Here is a 15,975-nt window from a genome sequence, read left to right as displayed (position 1 = left end):
TCATTTACTTATACATGGTGCTGAGGATCAAACCCAGTGCCTCACATGCTAGGCAAGCACTCTACCACTGAGCCACAGCCTTAGCCTCAGCAAGATATTTTTATTTGATAATCAAAGCAATTAAGGTACAGAGAATAATCTGCCCTATAATATGTCCCCAACCAACGTGCTTGCTAATGGAAGATCCAAAGGTAGTCTCCAGGTGCTCTGGCTTCTACTTGATTGCTTTTCATAACAGATGGCAATAGTTCTCAACTACCCTAAAAGCAAAGTTCATCAAGGCTGATAATTCCATATTATAACAGCCCACAAATCAACAAATCAATTGGATTATTTGCCACTTAATTTCATAGAAGTATATACACACATGAAAATACATAAATTTATATATATATATATAAAACTATGTATGCAATATATTATCATAGTGTTTTAACTTTTATTTTTAATCAAGATTTCACTTCAGTGGACATATTACATCTAATTGAATGAATGCAAATTTTATCTGTGTAAGTGATTGAAAGCTGAAGGTATGCCCTTTATTTTCTAAGGAAAAAAAAAATGAGGGAAGGAGAGAGAATCAATTTAAAAGGGGAAGAACAGGGAAAACTGTTTAATAAGAAGGAATTCCTAAATTGTAAGTGAGAGAAAAAAACTGGCAGAAATCCTATTACATGTTAAATAATTAACTGAAGTTCTGAACAGAGATGGGAAAATGAGAATTACAGCTAATTGCTTTCACTAGTTCATTTAGATAACCAACTTAATTTTAATTATGTTATTAAATGATACTATCTTTACATAGTTTGCCTAATCTCTTCAAATAAGCCAATATGCTTACAGACTTTTAAGAAAAATACCATCAAATCTCATTTTCTCTTGCATTTTCAGTAAATATAAAAGTAACTGAATATCATGTAATAACAGGAAAATTATTTCTAATCATGTTATTTCAACAATAAGCTATTGGGCATATACCATACTGATATTACACTATATATCATATAGGGATATTACATGAAGATGCTTTACTTGTATTATCTTAATCACCCTAACTAGAAGACATACAATTTTTACCCCTATTTTAATAACAAAAGATGTTAACTCACTCAAAGACCCTGATCTCTGACTTTAACCACTAAGATATAATCCCACTGATCCTAGAAAACATATCTATTTTTTTAAGTCCTATTAGATTTTACAAAGCAGTATGAATTTTGGACTTTCACGTAAGATAAAGAGTTAAGATCCCACAAGTCCATATACAAGATAAAGGAAAACAAAAAGTGTTTAAAAGTGTACAGAAAGAAAGCAAACAGCAGCTTTGTTTCACTTACTACATTCAGCCTTTCTTACTCTCAAAAAGGTGAAGAACTGCTCTCTATTAAGGGAGCTGCAGTTCAATCCTTTTCTTCTAACAGTCTTTGGAAGGTATTCCATTGTGTTCAAGCCTTCAATGTTGTAAATGATTTTCTTTCCCCAAACAACTTCAGTATGGCCCCTCTTCAATGTAGCCTATCAATGCAGTATGAAACTCCTTAAGCCTTTTCAACATCTAAATGGGGTTTTCTTCCTTATCATTTAATTATTATTGAGCTCTTCCATTAGTTCTTTTTTCTTTTCCTTCTGGAACTCCTATAACATGTAGAGTTTTAAAACAGTGTTACCTTTTCCGGATTTATCGTTTTCCTCATGATTTTCATGTGTTAACATTTTTGCCTATATTGGGGGATATTTCCCAAATCTGATCTTTAAGGCTACTAATATTATCTTTATTCATCTATTGAACTTTTGCTTTCAAAAAAATTATTTTGGGGGGACTCCAGAAAGTCTCTTCCATATTAATTTTTAATTAATTTTCCTGAGGGATATTTTTAAGTTAAGTACTCATCTGATCACTTCAATCGTCCTAGATATATATGCTAACTATTCTCTCAATCTTTCTCTCCATTTGACATGAGTGGTTATTTTTCATTTAGCTTACCAGGTTTCGGGTCCAGATGTTGGAGTATTCCAAAGTGAGAATCCCAGATGTGTTAGAAAACCATGCCCCATATTATCTTTAGAATTACTTTCCATGGTAGCCAGCAAGCTGTCCTTCCTGGAGGCACAAGAGGAGGCCTCCAAAGGCAATATATTCTGTTCCCTTCACCCTTGAAAATTCCAGAGAATAAGAAGTGGGCAGGTGATATACATGGGAATAGCAGGAAGGCAATGGAAATAGGCAAAAATGTTAACACATGGAAATTGTACAGACAGGAAGGTATAAAACCAACCTTAGAAAACAAGTCTATACGGTAAGTAGAAGAAAGCATAACTGTCTTTTAGTAAGAACTTTATCGCCTGACCACTGCCAATTCTGCAACAAAAAAATCTGATGCTTAGAATGATTCTTTAATATCTTTATAACTTTGTACTTAAAATTCTACATTATAGAATGGAGTGCTGATTGACCAGAGGTCATTACTGACTGCCCAAAGGTAGAAAGAAGGAATATCTGACTCCACCAGTTTCTGTATTTCTCCCTATTATGAACATCCATAGTTTCAAATCTCCAAAACTAGGAAAGAAATTGGATACTAGTCAGTGAAAAAGGAAAAAAAAAAAAAGAAAGAAACAAATGGCAGATATCCATCATTATTACTTCCAGAATTTATATCAACTGACTGCATGAAAAGTTTATACCTACAATTTGCTTTTAAAACAGTTTCCAAGCATCAGCATTTAGAAAGTCTCAAAAAAAAAAAAATCATGTTATATATGCAGAAAAGAAAACAGCATTTATTTTAATTTTCTTGAGACTATATTATGAACATAGGGAGAAATTATTAAGTTTTAAAGGCAGAAAGTGTGATTTCTGACATAAATTGGGTTTGTCATAAACAATACAAAAGTATCATAAACATCACTTTAATCAATTTCATGACCTCAGCCTTAAGTAGCTGCTTTAATTATACAAGCACTTAAGTTGGTTTTTAAATAACCTCAGTCTATACTTTCTTATTTTTCATGGTAGCTAAATAGTAGCTTTAAAGGGTTAAAGACTTCTAAATTGGTATTTTTAAGTGTCAATAAAGGATGAACAGAGAGAACCAGGAAATCTATAAAACAGAGTAGTTAAAATTCAAGTTGAGATCTTAGCAATAATGATAACAGCAGCAATTAATACCACTTAATATTTTCTGAGTATGTACAAGATATTCTTCTAAGTACATGTATTTGCTAATCCTCTCAAGAATCCCAGAGAAAGATGTATATATAGTACTCCTATTTTACATATAATAAAACGTGAGAGGTTAAGTAAGTAGCCCCTTATCTCACCCACAGCAGAAAACTGATGAGGTGAGGATATAAGACCAAGCATGTCTTTATGGCAATCTGCCTTAAAGCTCCCCTTAAGCCAATAATAATATTTGCTATTATATTTCACATACAGAGGTGTGACTAATCTTAAGATAATAAGGTATTTCATCATCTAGGCAAAAACCTTTAAAAATCAATTTTGTAGACCAGTCTTTGAAAATTATCAGACTCAAACAAAAAGGAAAACAGGCTTTCAATACTTTTGTTCAGTAGCTAAAAACAGAAATTTTCTTCATGGAAACACTTAAGATTTCTTTTACTATGCTCAAATTCAGTAAGTATTACAGAGATGCTATCAGAGATTACAAAGGATTGAGAAAGTTCCTGAAAGGTAAGTATCAGAAAGGTGTACAACCAATCTTGAGTTCCCTATTACACACTTCAATAGCAAGTGTATCTCAAATATATTTTGATCACAGTTTCACAGGTACTCTTCCCTTTCCCTCAATTCTTATAAGGCCACAAAACTTATAACAAAAGAAGGGCAATATGTGCCACTGCCTACTGAGGACTGTGGGAATTGGGGGCTGCAGGGATCCATTCTTTAAATATTCAAGCACTATACTTAGTCATATCAACAGAACCTAGATAAAAAATGGTATTTTCATTGTGTACTTTGGGAGGAGGATGAAGAGGAGAAGAATATTAGTTTCAATAATAAATTCAAAGCACTGGTAAAAAAAAATTCATAAATATAGGTATAAAAACTTAATTCTGAAGTTTAAAAAGGTGAAAATAGTGTAAAATTATGACTAATGACAGATAAAAATCCAATGGATATGACAATAAGATGACACAGAAATAGTGATGACAGGGATGCTAAAAATCTAGCTTAAGTAAGAATAACTATCAAGTTCAACAATAGTGATTACACACAAAAGCAAGTAATTTAAGAAGTTTTATGGTCAGAAAAAGGATAAGTTCAAGCTTTTCAAGGTAGTCTTATGTAATAACTTGGCACAGGATATGGCAGAGTTAGTGAGAAGCTCGGGAGGAAATGAGAGGATCAACCCAAAGTAAAAGATGCCAGAGAGCTAGATGGACAGGATGTCCAAAGGTTTATGTCAACAGATGCTGAAGTAACCAAGGATAATGACAGGGAATGTGATAAAGAAGTTGCGCCAGATAAAGCAATAATTTGAGGAAAACTGAAAAATATATGGAGGCTGGAATAGATGTCTATAAGGGGGAAACCACCATTAAGAGGAAGTCTTAATAGTGGTACCACCAGTACATTTTTAAAAATGTTAACATAAAGACAATAATGAGGACTAGGGTTGTGGCTCAGAGGTAGAGCACTCACCTAGCATGTGTGAGGCACTGGGTTTGATCCTCAGCACCACATAAAAATAAAATGAAGGTATTGTGTCCATCTACAACTAAAAAATAAACATTTCTTTTAAGAAATAATAATGAATTTCTCATGTGTGAAAAAGAAATACTGAATGACTATAAATTAAGATAATTTAGATATTTAAAATGGTTGAAAAATTCAGTAAGGTTTGAAATCACTTTTTGTAGCTTAAAAATTCTAAGCTTTTAACTACTAGATATAAAACACATAATCAGAAATGGGAAGACTCTGCAGCCAGGTAAGTAATTTGCAAAAAAAAAAAAAAAAAAAAAGGGAGGGGGGCTGGGGGCTGGGGCTGTGTCTCAGTGGTAACGTGCTCTCCTAGCATGCATGAGGCACTGGGCTCGATCCTCAGCACCACATAAAAATAAATAAAGACCATCAACAACTAAAACACATAATCAGAGATTTCCAGTTCTAGTGAAACTCGCTGGTGTTCAATTTTAGTAACTTACAGAAGTTCTTTACTAGATGACTTTCTCTGAACCAAGCTATCATATCCAAATATGCCATCTAATTTAGTAAGAATTTATACTTTATAACAGCTCTCAATGATGTAAGGATGGGAAATTTGCAGTCTTTTAATAGCCTATAAATTAATTAAACTTGACAATGGTAATCCATCAAAATTAAGTTCTACACCAGTTGATGTTTGATTTGCATTCGGAGAGCTAATGTTGTGAATTTTGTTCCTAACCAACAACTTTAGATTCCCATCTACTTCCCTTTTGATGGAAAGGAATTCCTTTCAAAGAAGCAATAAATCTTCACCTTTTCTGGGGGAACATTATTTATACCACAGTTTAACACACACACACACCCCACAAACAAACACACAAAGTAAGCCTTCATTTAAAATTGTACTTTAAATTGGACTTACAATTTAGGTATCATCAAATAATACTTACCAATACAGACATCAATTTTCCCTTTAATAGCAGCTTCATGCAGAGGTGTATAGTTCCAGTTATCCCTGGCATTTGGATCAGCTCCTTGGCACAGCAACAGACTCACAACCTCAGCATGGCCAAAAGAACAGGCATTATGAAGTGGAATGAGACCTCCATCATCACGAGCATGTACATTAGCACCCATCTGTAGTAAGTGTTCCACAACATCCTTCCTTCCAAAACCTAAAAAGAATGTGGAAATGTTTTTATACATTAAATCAATTTTGTAAAAAGAGCCAACAAATATGCACTTTAATAGTCTATACTAAAAAGAGCCAAACAAAATAAAAAAAAAATATATTAGCTCCGTTCAAAAGGATCTTCATTTCACAGAACCAGAACTATGGAAGCTCTTTTAATCACCCTCTCATGCAGTTGATTCAAAAAATATTCCTTAATCACTTGGTATGTGGCTGGGCAATTGTGCCAGAAATACCAAAGAATGAGACAAGACTCCTATCCAAAGCACTCACTTTCCTCTCAAGTTTCACAAGGCAAAATTACATGTAGAAAACACATTTCTATATTTTAAAAGGTAAAGATTACTTAAATACTGCCGACAACCAAGGCTAAGATATATCATAATATTCACCATTACATTTTTAGAGAAACTGGAGAGGAATGTAAGTATAACAGAAATAGTCTGGTAACGGGACTCTAAAAAGAAAGATTAAAGATGATGTCAGAATACCTATTATTGAGATAGGAGGGTCAAAATATGTGAAGTAGATGTTAAGTGAAACTATTCAAGCTTGGATTTACTGAATAAAAATATCACCAGGCAGATAAGTGGGAATACAGGCATTTGAGAATATAGAATCAGAACATCAATAATGAAACAGACTGAATTTGGAGAAACCCCCACCTCTGAAATTTAGAGCAACTTCCTCATGCTGAGAAACTACACTCCCAAGGCCTGACAGGCACCAAGCAAGCTGAGAGTGGAGGCCTGTAACACAAGGTAACTAAATCTATGTATGTATATTTCCCTTTTGTCTCACTTCCCTACTTGATCTCCTTTAAAAGCTTCATGGGCCTTCAGAGATTTCAAAGATGAAAGTTTTTGAAATAATAAGTGTCTTCTATTTCCCTTCAAAACTGGCTTTGAATAAAACCTATTTTCCTACCAAGCTGAGTGAAGTACCCTAGCCTCTCCTCAAAACCACTGCCAGTACTACTGTTGCCTGGTAACAGAAAGAAGCATCAATTTTCAGACAGAAAAGGGGGAAGGGCCAGGCAGAGTCTGAAGCAAATGCTTAGAAAGGTAGAAAACACCAAGCAGGACAAGAATGAAATCAAGGAGCAAAAATGTTAAGTAAAGTTCAGCATAAGGATTTAGTGAGATCAACAAGAAATGAAAAAATGGCCATTTATAATTTTAGAGTAATTTTAGTACAATGATAAAATCACAAGCTACACTGTAATGAGATATAAAAGGAAACTGCACTTATTATCATTTTATAAATGATTTTTTTCCACCTTATATTTTATTAGGTCTTATTGGCTACATATCACTATCTCCATGCTACTACATACTAGGTAATGTTGTGAGAAAATGGCACCTTACAAAATGAAAGTCATATTCTCCTCCACTTTAATGCATACATTAAATAAATGAGAACCATATGAACAATAGTAAGGAAAAAAATTTATTTCAAGATATACGGTCTATGCTATCTATAGAAATTCATTCATTCTAGGAAAGCAAGAAGAAAAAGTCCCTAAGTTAAAGATATGTTTCCACAGACATGAATCACAAAGTCAGAATTAGGTTTTCATGGAAAATATCATTCAAATTAAGCTGCAAATTTTGGGTGAAAGATGTCAATTTTTTATTAGTAAATGGAAGAGCATAAATATAGGATGCAAGCTAACGTTATTGTCACAATCCTACTGGGGTTTGCTGGCAGAGCTTTACAGATGTTAGTTCCCTTTGATTCCCCAACTTCCATATCCTTCCTCCCTCTTCCATCACAACCCTGCTCTTCCACTGCACCAAAGACACTTTACTTACCCAGGAAGACAATAATTCTCCTTCCCCATACAGATTTAAATGAACCTTGAGTGAAAACTTACTTTTCCCTAACTAGTGCACTAATGTTTGAGAACTAAATTCCTTTCTTCAATGATAATCAAATAAATTTTAAACATAGCTTATCAGTTGGCACTTTTAAAAATACTCATTATAATATCCATAAAGCAAAATAGGAAGGTATGTGTTTATTTTTTCTAAAACTTTTAGATCTACAACACAAAATGAAAGTGGTTAGTATTCGGAAGAAGGGGGTGAAGTAGAACTGTGATTGTAAACCAGTAGGACACATTTGAAGAAGTAGCAGTTATCATCAGGCTGAAGCAAATACACCCTCTGATTTATCACTTTTCAATCTTTATCATAAAAAAATTCACATATAAACAAAGATTCTGCATCAAGAATATCATAATTACCTACAGGAAATCATGAAAACAATTTAAATGTCCAACAGATGCTTTGTTAAGTAAATGACTGTTAGATTGGACTTACTATTTAGTATCATCAAATAATAATGTGTCATCCTATATTAAGTGGGACATTACAGAACACTATGAATGTACTCAATGCCACTGAATTTTACACTTAAAAACAATAAGATGATAAATTTTGTTATACACATTCCTCCACAATTTTTTTTTTCAAAATCACCAAAAAGTACAAACTATATAAAAGAAAAAAGGATGTTATAGAAAATTTTAAAACATATAAAAGAATTTTTTAGGTTAAAGTCTTCAAGAGTAAAAATATATGAAACAAAATACTGGAGAAAAAAATCATACATGTATTTATAAAAACTATAAATGAATAGAAAAAAGACAAAATCACTAGAGTGATTATGATATTTTTCTTAACTTTTTTTTCCTTGTTTTTTTGTTTTTTGTTTTTTTGGCATATTCTGAAAGCTAATCCTAGTTGTTATTGCTCTATAAATACTTTCTGTTTATGGTTCATTTTTAAACTGTTTACAATTTGATCTCATACAAGTTTTAATATATCAATCTTTTCTAACATGATTTGTATCTTCTCTACAACCTTTAAAAAATCCTTTCCTATTTCTATCCCATTCCTACATTTTCTACTAGATTACATATGCTCCTATACCTACAATGGAGTTACAACCCAATAAACCCATTTTAAGCTGAAAATATTAAGGCAAAAATCCATTTAATATATCTAAACTACAAAACATTCTAGCTTAGCAACACATTAGAAACTACTGAGTAATGGTTTTTTGTCCTTGTGACTATGTGGCTGACTTGGAGCCGCAGCCACTGATCAGCCACCAGGAGAGAGTATTGTACTTCAAGCCCAATAAAAAATAAAATCTCAGAGTTCAAAGATCAGTCTCTACTGATTACTTATAACTTTAGCACCATGCTAAGTCAAAAAACTGCTAAAACAAATCACTAAAAGCTGGGAATCATCTAGACCTATATAATTCTGCTTTCACATTTAGATCTTTCATCTACCTATACTAGATGTGAATCAGAAATCTAATTTTATTTTCCTTTCTTTTCTCTTTGGTGGGTCAGTTTGTTCATTAACATAACTTTAAGGTAAGTCTAGATATTAGCAGGGCAAATTTCAATCTACTTTGTTCCTCTTAAATAATTGTCTTGATTAATATTGCTACTTAATATTCCATATGAATATTTTCAAGTTCCGCAAAGAAACTTATGTTTTTATTTGTTGTTTTGCTTTGTTTTTTTAAAGTTCAAAGATTAGAATTCTGGAAAGTTAACAAAATTATAACACTGGACTTCCACAAACTCAGGTCTCTGTATCCTTCTATTTTGTTTTTTCTCTGTTAATATCTTGTACATTTGTCAAAAATCATTGGGTATTTTAATGTATTAGCTCCTATTGGGATGAAGAGGGCAATAATACGTTAGGAGAGGGGTCAGAGGAGTTAGATCACTCCAAGCCTTAGAGTATGCAGCAAGGAATTTCAAATTAAGTAGGGGTTTGTCAGGTAGCCATATCTGTCCGCTAACTAATGTGGTACCTTTAAAAGAGGAAATGGCAAATGAGGTCAGAAAGATAACTAAGGGCTTGACTATGTAGGGCCTCTGTATCAGGCAGGAACACATTTAGTTCCAATGACAATGCCCAACTAGGGATTCACTTATCTCACACAACTTGTCTAGACATTGACACATCAGGCTCACAACATGCAGTTTACTAATGAATGATATTAGGAGTCATTTAAGAATCTTTCCACTCTGGCATCCTTATCATATGCAAGCTTTCTTCTACTTGCTTATCACCACATGCTGTTGTCTCCAATCTTGATATCCAGGTTCCCAGGCAAGAAGTGAGAAAGGGTAAAGGAAGAAAAGACTTTCTCTTAAGTCTTTTTTATTATTAAGGAAGCAAAAACCTCTCCAAATACTTCTACCTATATCACATTAGCCAAAAATGTTTGTCATCTGTCCACCTTCAAAAACAGGCTGGAAAGCCAAGTCTTTTAAAGTTCCTTGGGAAACAGGGCTGCCTTGAACAAAATCTAGTATGTTAGAGAAGATGAATTTGGGTGAATAATCAACAGTATCTGCTGCAACTTGGTTAAGCCATGGGTAGAAGTTTGGTTTTCATTATACAGGGCCATTTATAAGGGAAATTACCTGATTCTGTTTAAGTCTTAATTAGCTATGTAAAAAACATACTGGAAAAGATCAGGAGCAAAATCAGAGGCACACATTAAGAAAAATTCTGCTTACTTGCCTTAGTCTAGCAAGAGTTAATGATGGCTTGGAATAGTAGTGGCAGCATAGATAAGTCAAAGACCACAGAACTACAGTAGGTTTTTGTAAAAAACAAGAACAACAGAATCCCAGGATTATAACTTTGGCAAATCAGTTTATGGAGGTATGTTTGGGGAAAGTCAAGATAAGCAAGCCAATACAAAGCTCACCCTAAAAAACTACTCTTCACCAAATATTAAATTAAGTAACATGATTTGTAAATTTCAGCACATTCTTGCCCCTAAAGAATATATAAGAAGCCGAGCAGAGTGGCTCACTCCTGTAATACCAGTGGCTCCAGAGGCTGAGGCAGAAGGACTGCGAGTTCAAAGCCAGCCTCAGCAACAGGGAGGCACTAAGCAACTCAGTAAGACCCCTGTCTCTAATAAAATACAAAATGGGGCTGGGGATGTGGCTCAGAAGTGGAGTGCCCCTGAGTTCAATCCTTGGTACCCATCCACCCCCAAAAAAGTATAAGAAACAATGACAGTATTGCACAAATTCAAACTACTTTAAATATATTATGTAGAAAGAATCCTGCTGACACTCAGAAAAATCTAAGTTTATAAGATGGCTTAACTGAAAATACTTCACAATTTTCCTTATTCTAATATTAAATAAAAGGTGACAATTAAGGCCATTTAAAAATATTTCAGTGTTCACTGTTATCTATTCTCCAGTTCTGAGTTTAAAAATACAAAGTTGTTTCACTTATCTTCAGCTTTTAAACTTGCCCAAAATTAAAGCTTCAAAGAAACAACCTTAGCCAATGTTAAATCTTGTAACTCACAACTACAACTACTAAAATTTAATAAAAAGAGGAAAACCTAAGATACTTGGAGTATTTAAAACTGCTGGGTTTTTTTTTTTTAATGGCTGCAAAGTTACATCTTAAAGACATTTTCCCCCTAATTGGACTGTCAGCAAAGCTGCAAACAATATATATCATTTGAACTGTTAATCCACTGATTTTCCCAATGAGAAAATATATATCATCTCTCTTATATTTTTCAAAATAATTTTCCTTACATATAAAAAGATCTCATTACTCCCCCAAAAAACTTCAAAATAATAATAAAATGTTTGGAATTGTTTAGGAAAATAACACATACACACACACACACACACACACACACACACACACACGTCATTTTCCTAACATAGATGGGAAAGATAAAAAGACACTCGGTGACAGATGTAATTTGTTCATTATTGCCTTTAAAAACATTAGGAAAAAAATAGAATACAAAGAATTAGAATAGCCCATTCGCTACATATAGTTACCTCTGTATTAAACATTACCAATCCATTTCCATGCCAAAAAAAAAAAACCTCTAAACTGTGTCAAAATTACTTTCAACGAAACAAAATTCAACTGAGACATTTACACTAGAGTTAAGTTATTAAATAACATTTCTTTCTAGCCAAATGATTCATCATTCACTAACACTAGAAGTGCCAAATATCTGTGAGCATCTCTAGAGGTCTGCTAAACATAGTAATTTATAATTTTGCCAAATTAAAAATGTGAATAACATCTGTACTTGGCTGATGTACAAAAGGCATCTGCAGAATTTCACAGTGGTATACAGAGCAACAGCCCTATCTTAATTAAGTACCTTGTTTTCTTTACCTTCTAACGTTCTTTAAGGTTTTCAGTTTTATTTCATTTTATGAAATAAAGATATTCTCTAATCTGGCAGTTAGGGAAAGATTTAGGACATATGCACTAACAATATTAAGGCTTTTCTATATCCTGGATTCAATTTATACAGTCCAACATACACAAAATCATAGATAACCAGTAACAGGCTTCTGCTTATTTTATAATAAATGTTCTTTGACACACAGAAATTCCACTTAATATTCAAAATCACAATTGCTTCATTTTCTAATTCGTTACAACAGATATATTAGCTTCTCTGATCATTTGATCAGAAGTCACTGTTAAACAAAGGAGAATATATATCACTGTTGTTTTTACATTAACTATTTAGAAAATAAACTACAAAATGAGTTTTATTGAGGGTGAATAGATTTATCATTTGTTAAAGGTAGAATCTGACCAATTAAGTTTTTCCATCTTATAAAACACGATTTAGAAAGAAAAGTTATGCTTACAGGAAAGAGTTAATCAAGTGCATTAAAAAAGACATGCCTTTCCCAAACTCAGTGGAGAAATCACCCAATGGAGAAGCAAAAAAGGTAGGATATGACCCCAGATTCTAGTTTAAAATACCTGGACAGGTGGACAGGTGGACGGGTGATAAACCAGAAGAAAGCTTTCATTCCTCAACATTGTGACATTTTCCCAAACACTATTGAGGAATATGAAAACAGTACCTCCAGCCCTGTTCCAGACAGTAGAGAGGTAACATCAAGGTAAAACATTGGAAGCTTCAAAGTGAGCAAAGCCCAGGTGAGCTCCCAATTAGGTAATAACAATGAGTGTGACATCAATTAGAAAAGAAGGGCCAGGTAAATCCTGAGCAACCAGGCTAGAGTTGAGAAGAAATTATCATATAATAGGAACTCTCTACCTGGAAGCATGTCCCTATTTACAACAAACCATCTGAAGGAATAAACCTAGAGCACAGGCTTTCATTGCTCTAAATCCAAACCTGTGTAGAACTTTTCCAAAAGGTGTCTGAAAGGGATAAATAGGAGAGAATGAGAGAAGAGATAGGCAAGAGGGAGGATGGGAGGAGAGGAAATACTGTAGAAATAATGACAGGACTTCTCATAATTAAAGAAAGATGTAAAATTTCACAAGGCATGCATGGGTTTGATCCCCAGCACTATAGAACAAAACAAGCCTTTGGGTTAATAAGAGTTCATGCAGTACCAAACATAACTGAAAGACACATTACACAATATCAAGAAATATCTAAATCCTTCAGAAAGGAAACAGATCAACTTTTTTAAAAAAATAAAAGGAATCATTGACTGAAGTCAAACTTGTCAATGATGAGAAAAAGTCTTTCAATGCGTAACTTCATACCTAGTTAACTATTTACATGTAAAAGTGAAATGAAACATCAGATGTAAAATCTTGAAGCCAAACCGAAAAAGATCTTAGTTGAAAACACTCAAAAATACTTAATCACGACCAAAAAATTCAATAGTGCATACATGTGCGTATTTATCTATGTGTCGTGAATTAACTCAATAAGAATCCATTGCTGTTTCAAGAAACATTAACCAATAAAAACTAATAAATCATTACAAACGTGGGTTACAAAGAGTACACAGCAATTCAAACTTAACCAGGTCTGGGTCAGGAAAGCTTCCCTAATGAAGTGATACTGTGAACTAAGATCTAATGCAGTTAATCAGATAAAAGGATAAAGACAAATATTCCAAAGAGGCCAAGATATATAGTAGATACAAGAGTAAAGGTTAGAAACATTCTATATTCAAGTATCTTTAAAAAAATTACATATATATATATACACATACATATATATGTATGTGTATATATATTTAGTTGTAGGTGAACACAATAACTTTATTTTTATGTGATGCTGAGGATTGAACTCAGTGCCTCATGCAAGCGCTCTACCACTGAGCCCCAGTCCCAGCCCTAAAGTACCTTTTAAAAGAATTTCAGAATAGAGACTGAAAGAGGCAACAACAAAGAAATCAAACTTTCTGCCACAAGAATCATGAACAAAAACAGTATCACCTTTCAAAACTGAAATTTCAGAACTAAAATTCCTTTTTTTTTGGTTACTGAGAAGACTGTGACCATTCCCCACCAAAGTATCAAATATAAATTTCTGCTATGTGAACTTAGACATAAGTAAAGAAAACTGCAAAAGTAAATATCTATTTGTATCATCTTAGAAACCAAGGAAAAACTCCAAAAAGACCTGAAATTCTGCTGACAGTTTTCAGTATACCTTGCCTTATTTTCAACATAGACCTGATTGTAGAAGTACTTAATCATTGCAATGTAGGGAGAGAAAAGTTAAAACACAGCACAAAGAAAGAATCGTAAATACAAGTCAAAAGAAAAAAGATGTCTCCTGATAAAAAAGAAACCCCACCTTTACTTTCATTTTAATGATTATATTTTTCAATAGATGGTTCAAGGAAACTGGCTTCCTGCTTAGAAAAAAAAATTTATTTTTTTACAGTAGGTAGCAAAAAAAGTTCAAAATATATTAAGATGTAAATGTTAACATGAAACCAGAAAAAAATAGGTAGACATTTGCATGATCTCAAGAATAGAAGCAACAGAGAAAAACTAAAGGTAAAAGGATAAAAACACATATTGCAAAGAGGCTAAGATATACAGTACATGCAAAGGTCAAGGTTAGAAACACTATATATTCAAGTACCTTTAAAAAAAATTAAAGGCAATACATTTGGAAGTTTATAGATAAAATTAAAACAAGCAAGAAAAATATTTGCAGTGATTGTAATAAAACACAAATAATAAAACACCAAAAGGCAAAAGAAAAAAATTAGTTAATTCACAAAAAAAGGAAATACCACTTATTTTTAAAAAACAAAAATCAATAAGCTGAGAAATAAAGAAATGCAAATTAAATCACGAATACTATTTTTTAAACTAAGAAGTTAAGAAATGAAACTGGAGTTGTAGCTTAATGGTAGAGCGCTGGCCTAGCACATGAAAGGCATGGATTCGATCCTTAGCACCACATAAAAATAAATAAAATAAAGGCATTGTGTCCATCTACAATTAAAAAATATGTATTTAGAAAAAAGCTAAGAAATGTGCTTTAAATGTTGATGTTCAGAGACCTACAAAAGTATTTGTAGGACCACTATTCATAATAGCCAACACATAGAAACTATGCAAATGTTCAAGTAAAATGGGTAAGTAGTATATTCACACAAAGGAATTCTATACAAGGAAAATAAACTACATGATAGCTGAATTTCACACAAAACAGAATCAATTATATAATACCACTTATTTATCACGTTCAAAAACAGACTAACATTCACTGAAAGATGGTAAAGGGCTAGTGATCCAGAAGACCCAAAAGTAGGAGGTTGTGGTTGGCTAATAACGTTCTGATCCTTTTTTTTTTTTTTTAATTTATTTTTTTTTATTTATTTATTTTGTTCTGATCCTTGACCTGGTCATATTCACTTTTAAAAATTCACCTTACTGTACATTTTTAATTGTGCACACTTCTGTGTATATGCTGTATTTCAAAAAAGAAACCATGGCTGATATGGCCAAGGGTATGTCAGGAATATAACCTAATAGAACCTTTTAGGAAGCAAGTTTAGGAACACCTATCTACATGCAAAATCTTTCTAGGTTTATATGTAGAGAGTCTTAAAACTTTAGCAGTTACATTTCAGTTCATTTCATAATCTCAAAACACCTATAACAATTTAAGGAACACCAAGCAAGTTTTTCTTGATAAAAAAACCACTTCACAGGCTTATAAGTAGTGAGTTAACAACTGTCAAATTACTTTCTAATTCATAAACATCTGTATAACTTAGAAATTTTTTTAAAGAGAGAGAGAGAGAGAATTTTAATAT

General features: G+C 32.9%; 1 protein-coding gene across 1 annotated transcript in view; it reads right to left on the bottom strand.

The window, feature by feature from the left end:
- Window positions 1-15,975, bottom strand: part of Tnks (tankyrase) — a 203,973-nt gene that overhangs the window by 174,515 nt on the left and 13,483 nt on the right. The window contains exon 2 of the mRNA XM_005330777.4: window positions 5,626-5,850. Coding sequence (XP_005330834.1) covers window positions 5,626-5,850 — 225 coding nt within the window. The remainder of the gene's footprint in view (window positions 1-5,625; window positions 5,851-15,975) is intronic.

Source organism: Ictidomys tridecemlineatus, chromosome 14 (genome assembly GCF_052094955.1).
Source record: "Ictidomys tridecemlineatus isolate mIctTri1 chromosome 14, mIctTri1.hap1, whole genome shotgun sequence".
NCBI classification, from domain to species: domain Eukaryota; kingdom Metazoa; phylum Chordata; class Mammalia; order Rodentia; family Sciuridae; genus Ictidomys; species Ictidomys tridecemlineatus.
The sequence above is the reverse complement of the archived record's forward strand: the minus strand, read 5'-3'. Positions and strand labels throughout refer to the sequence as shown.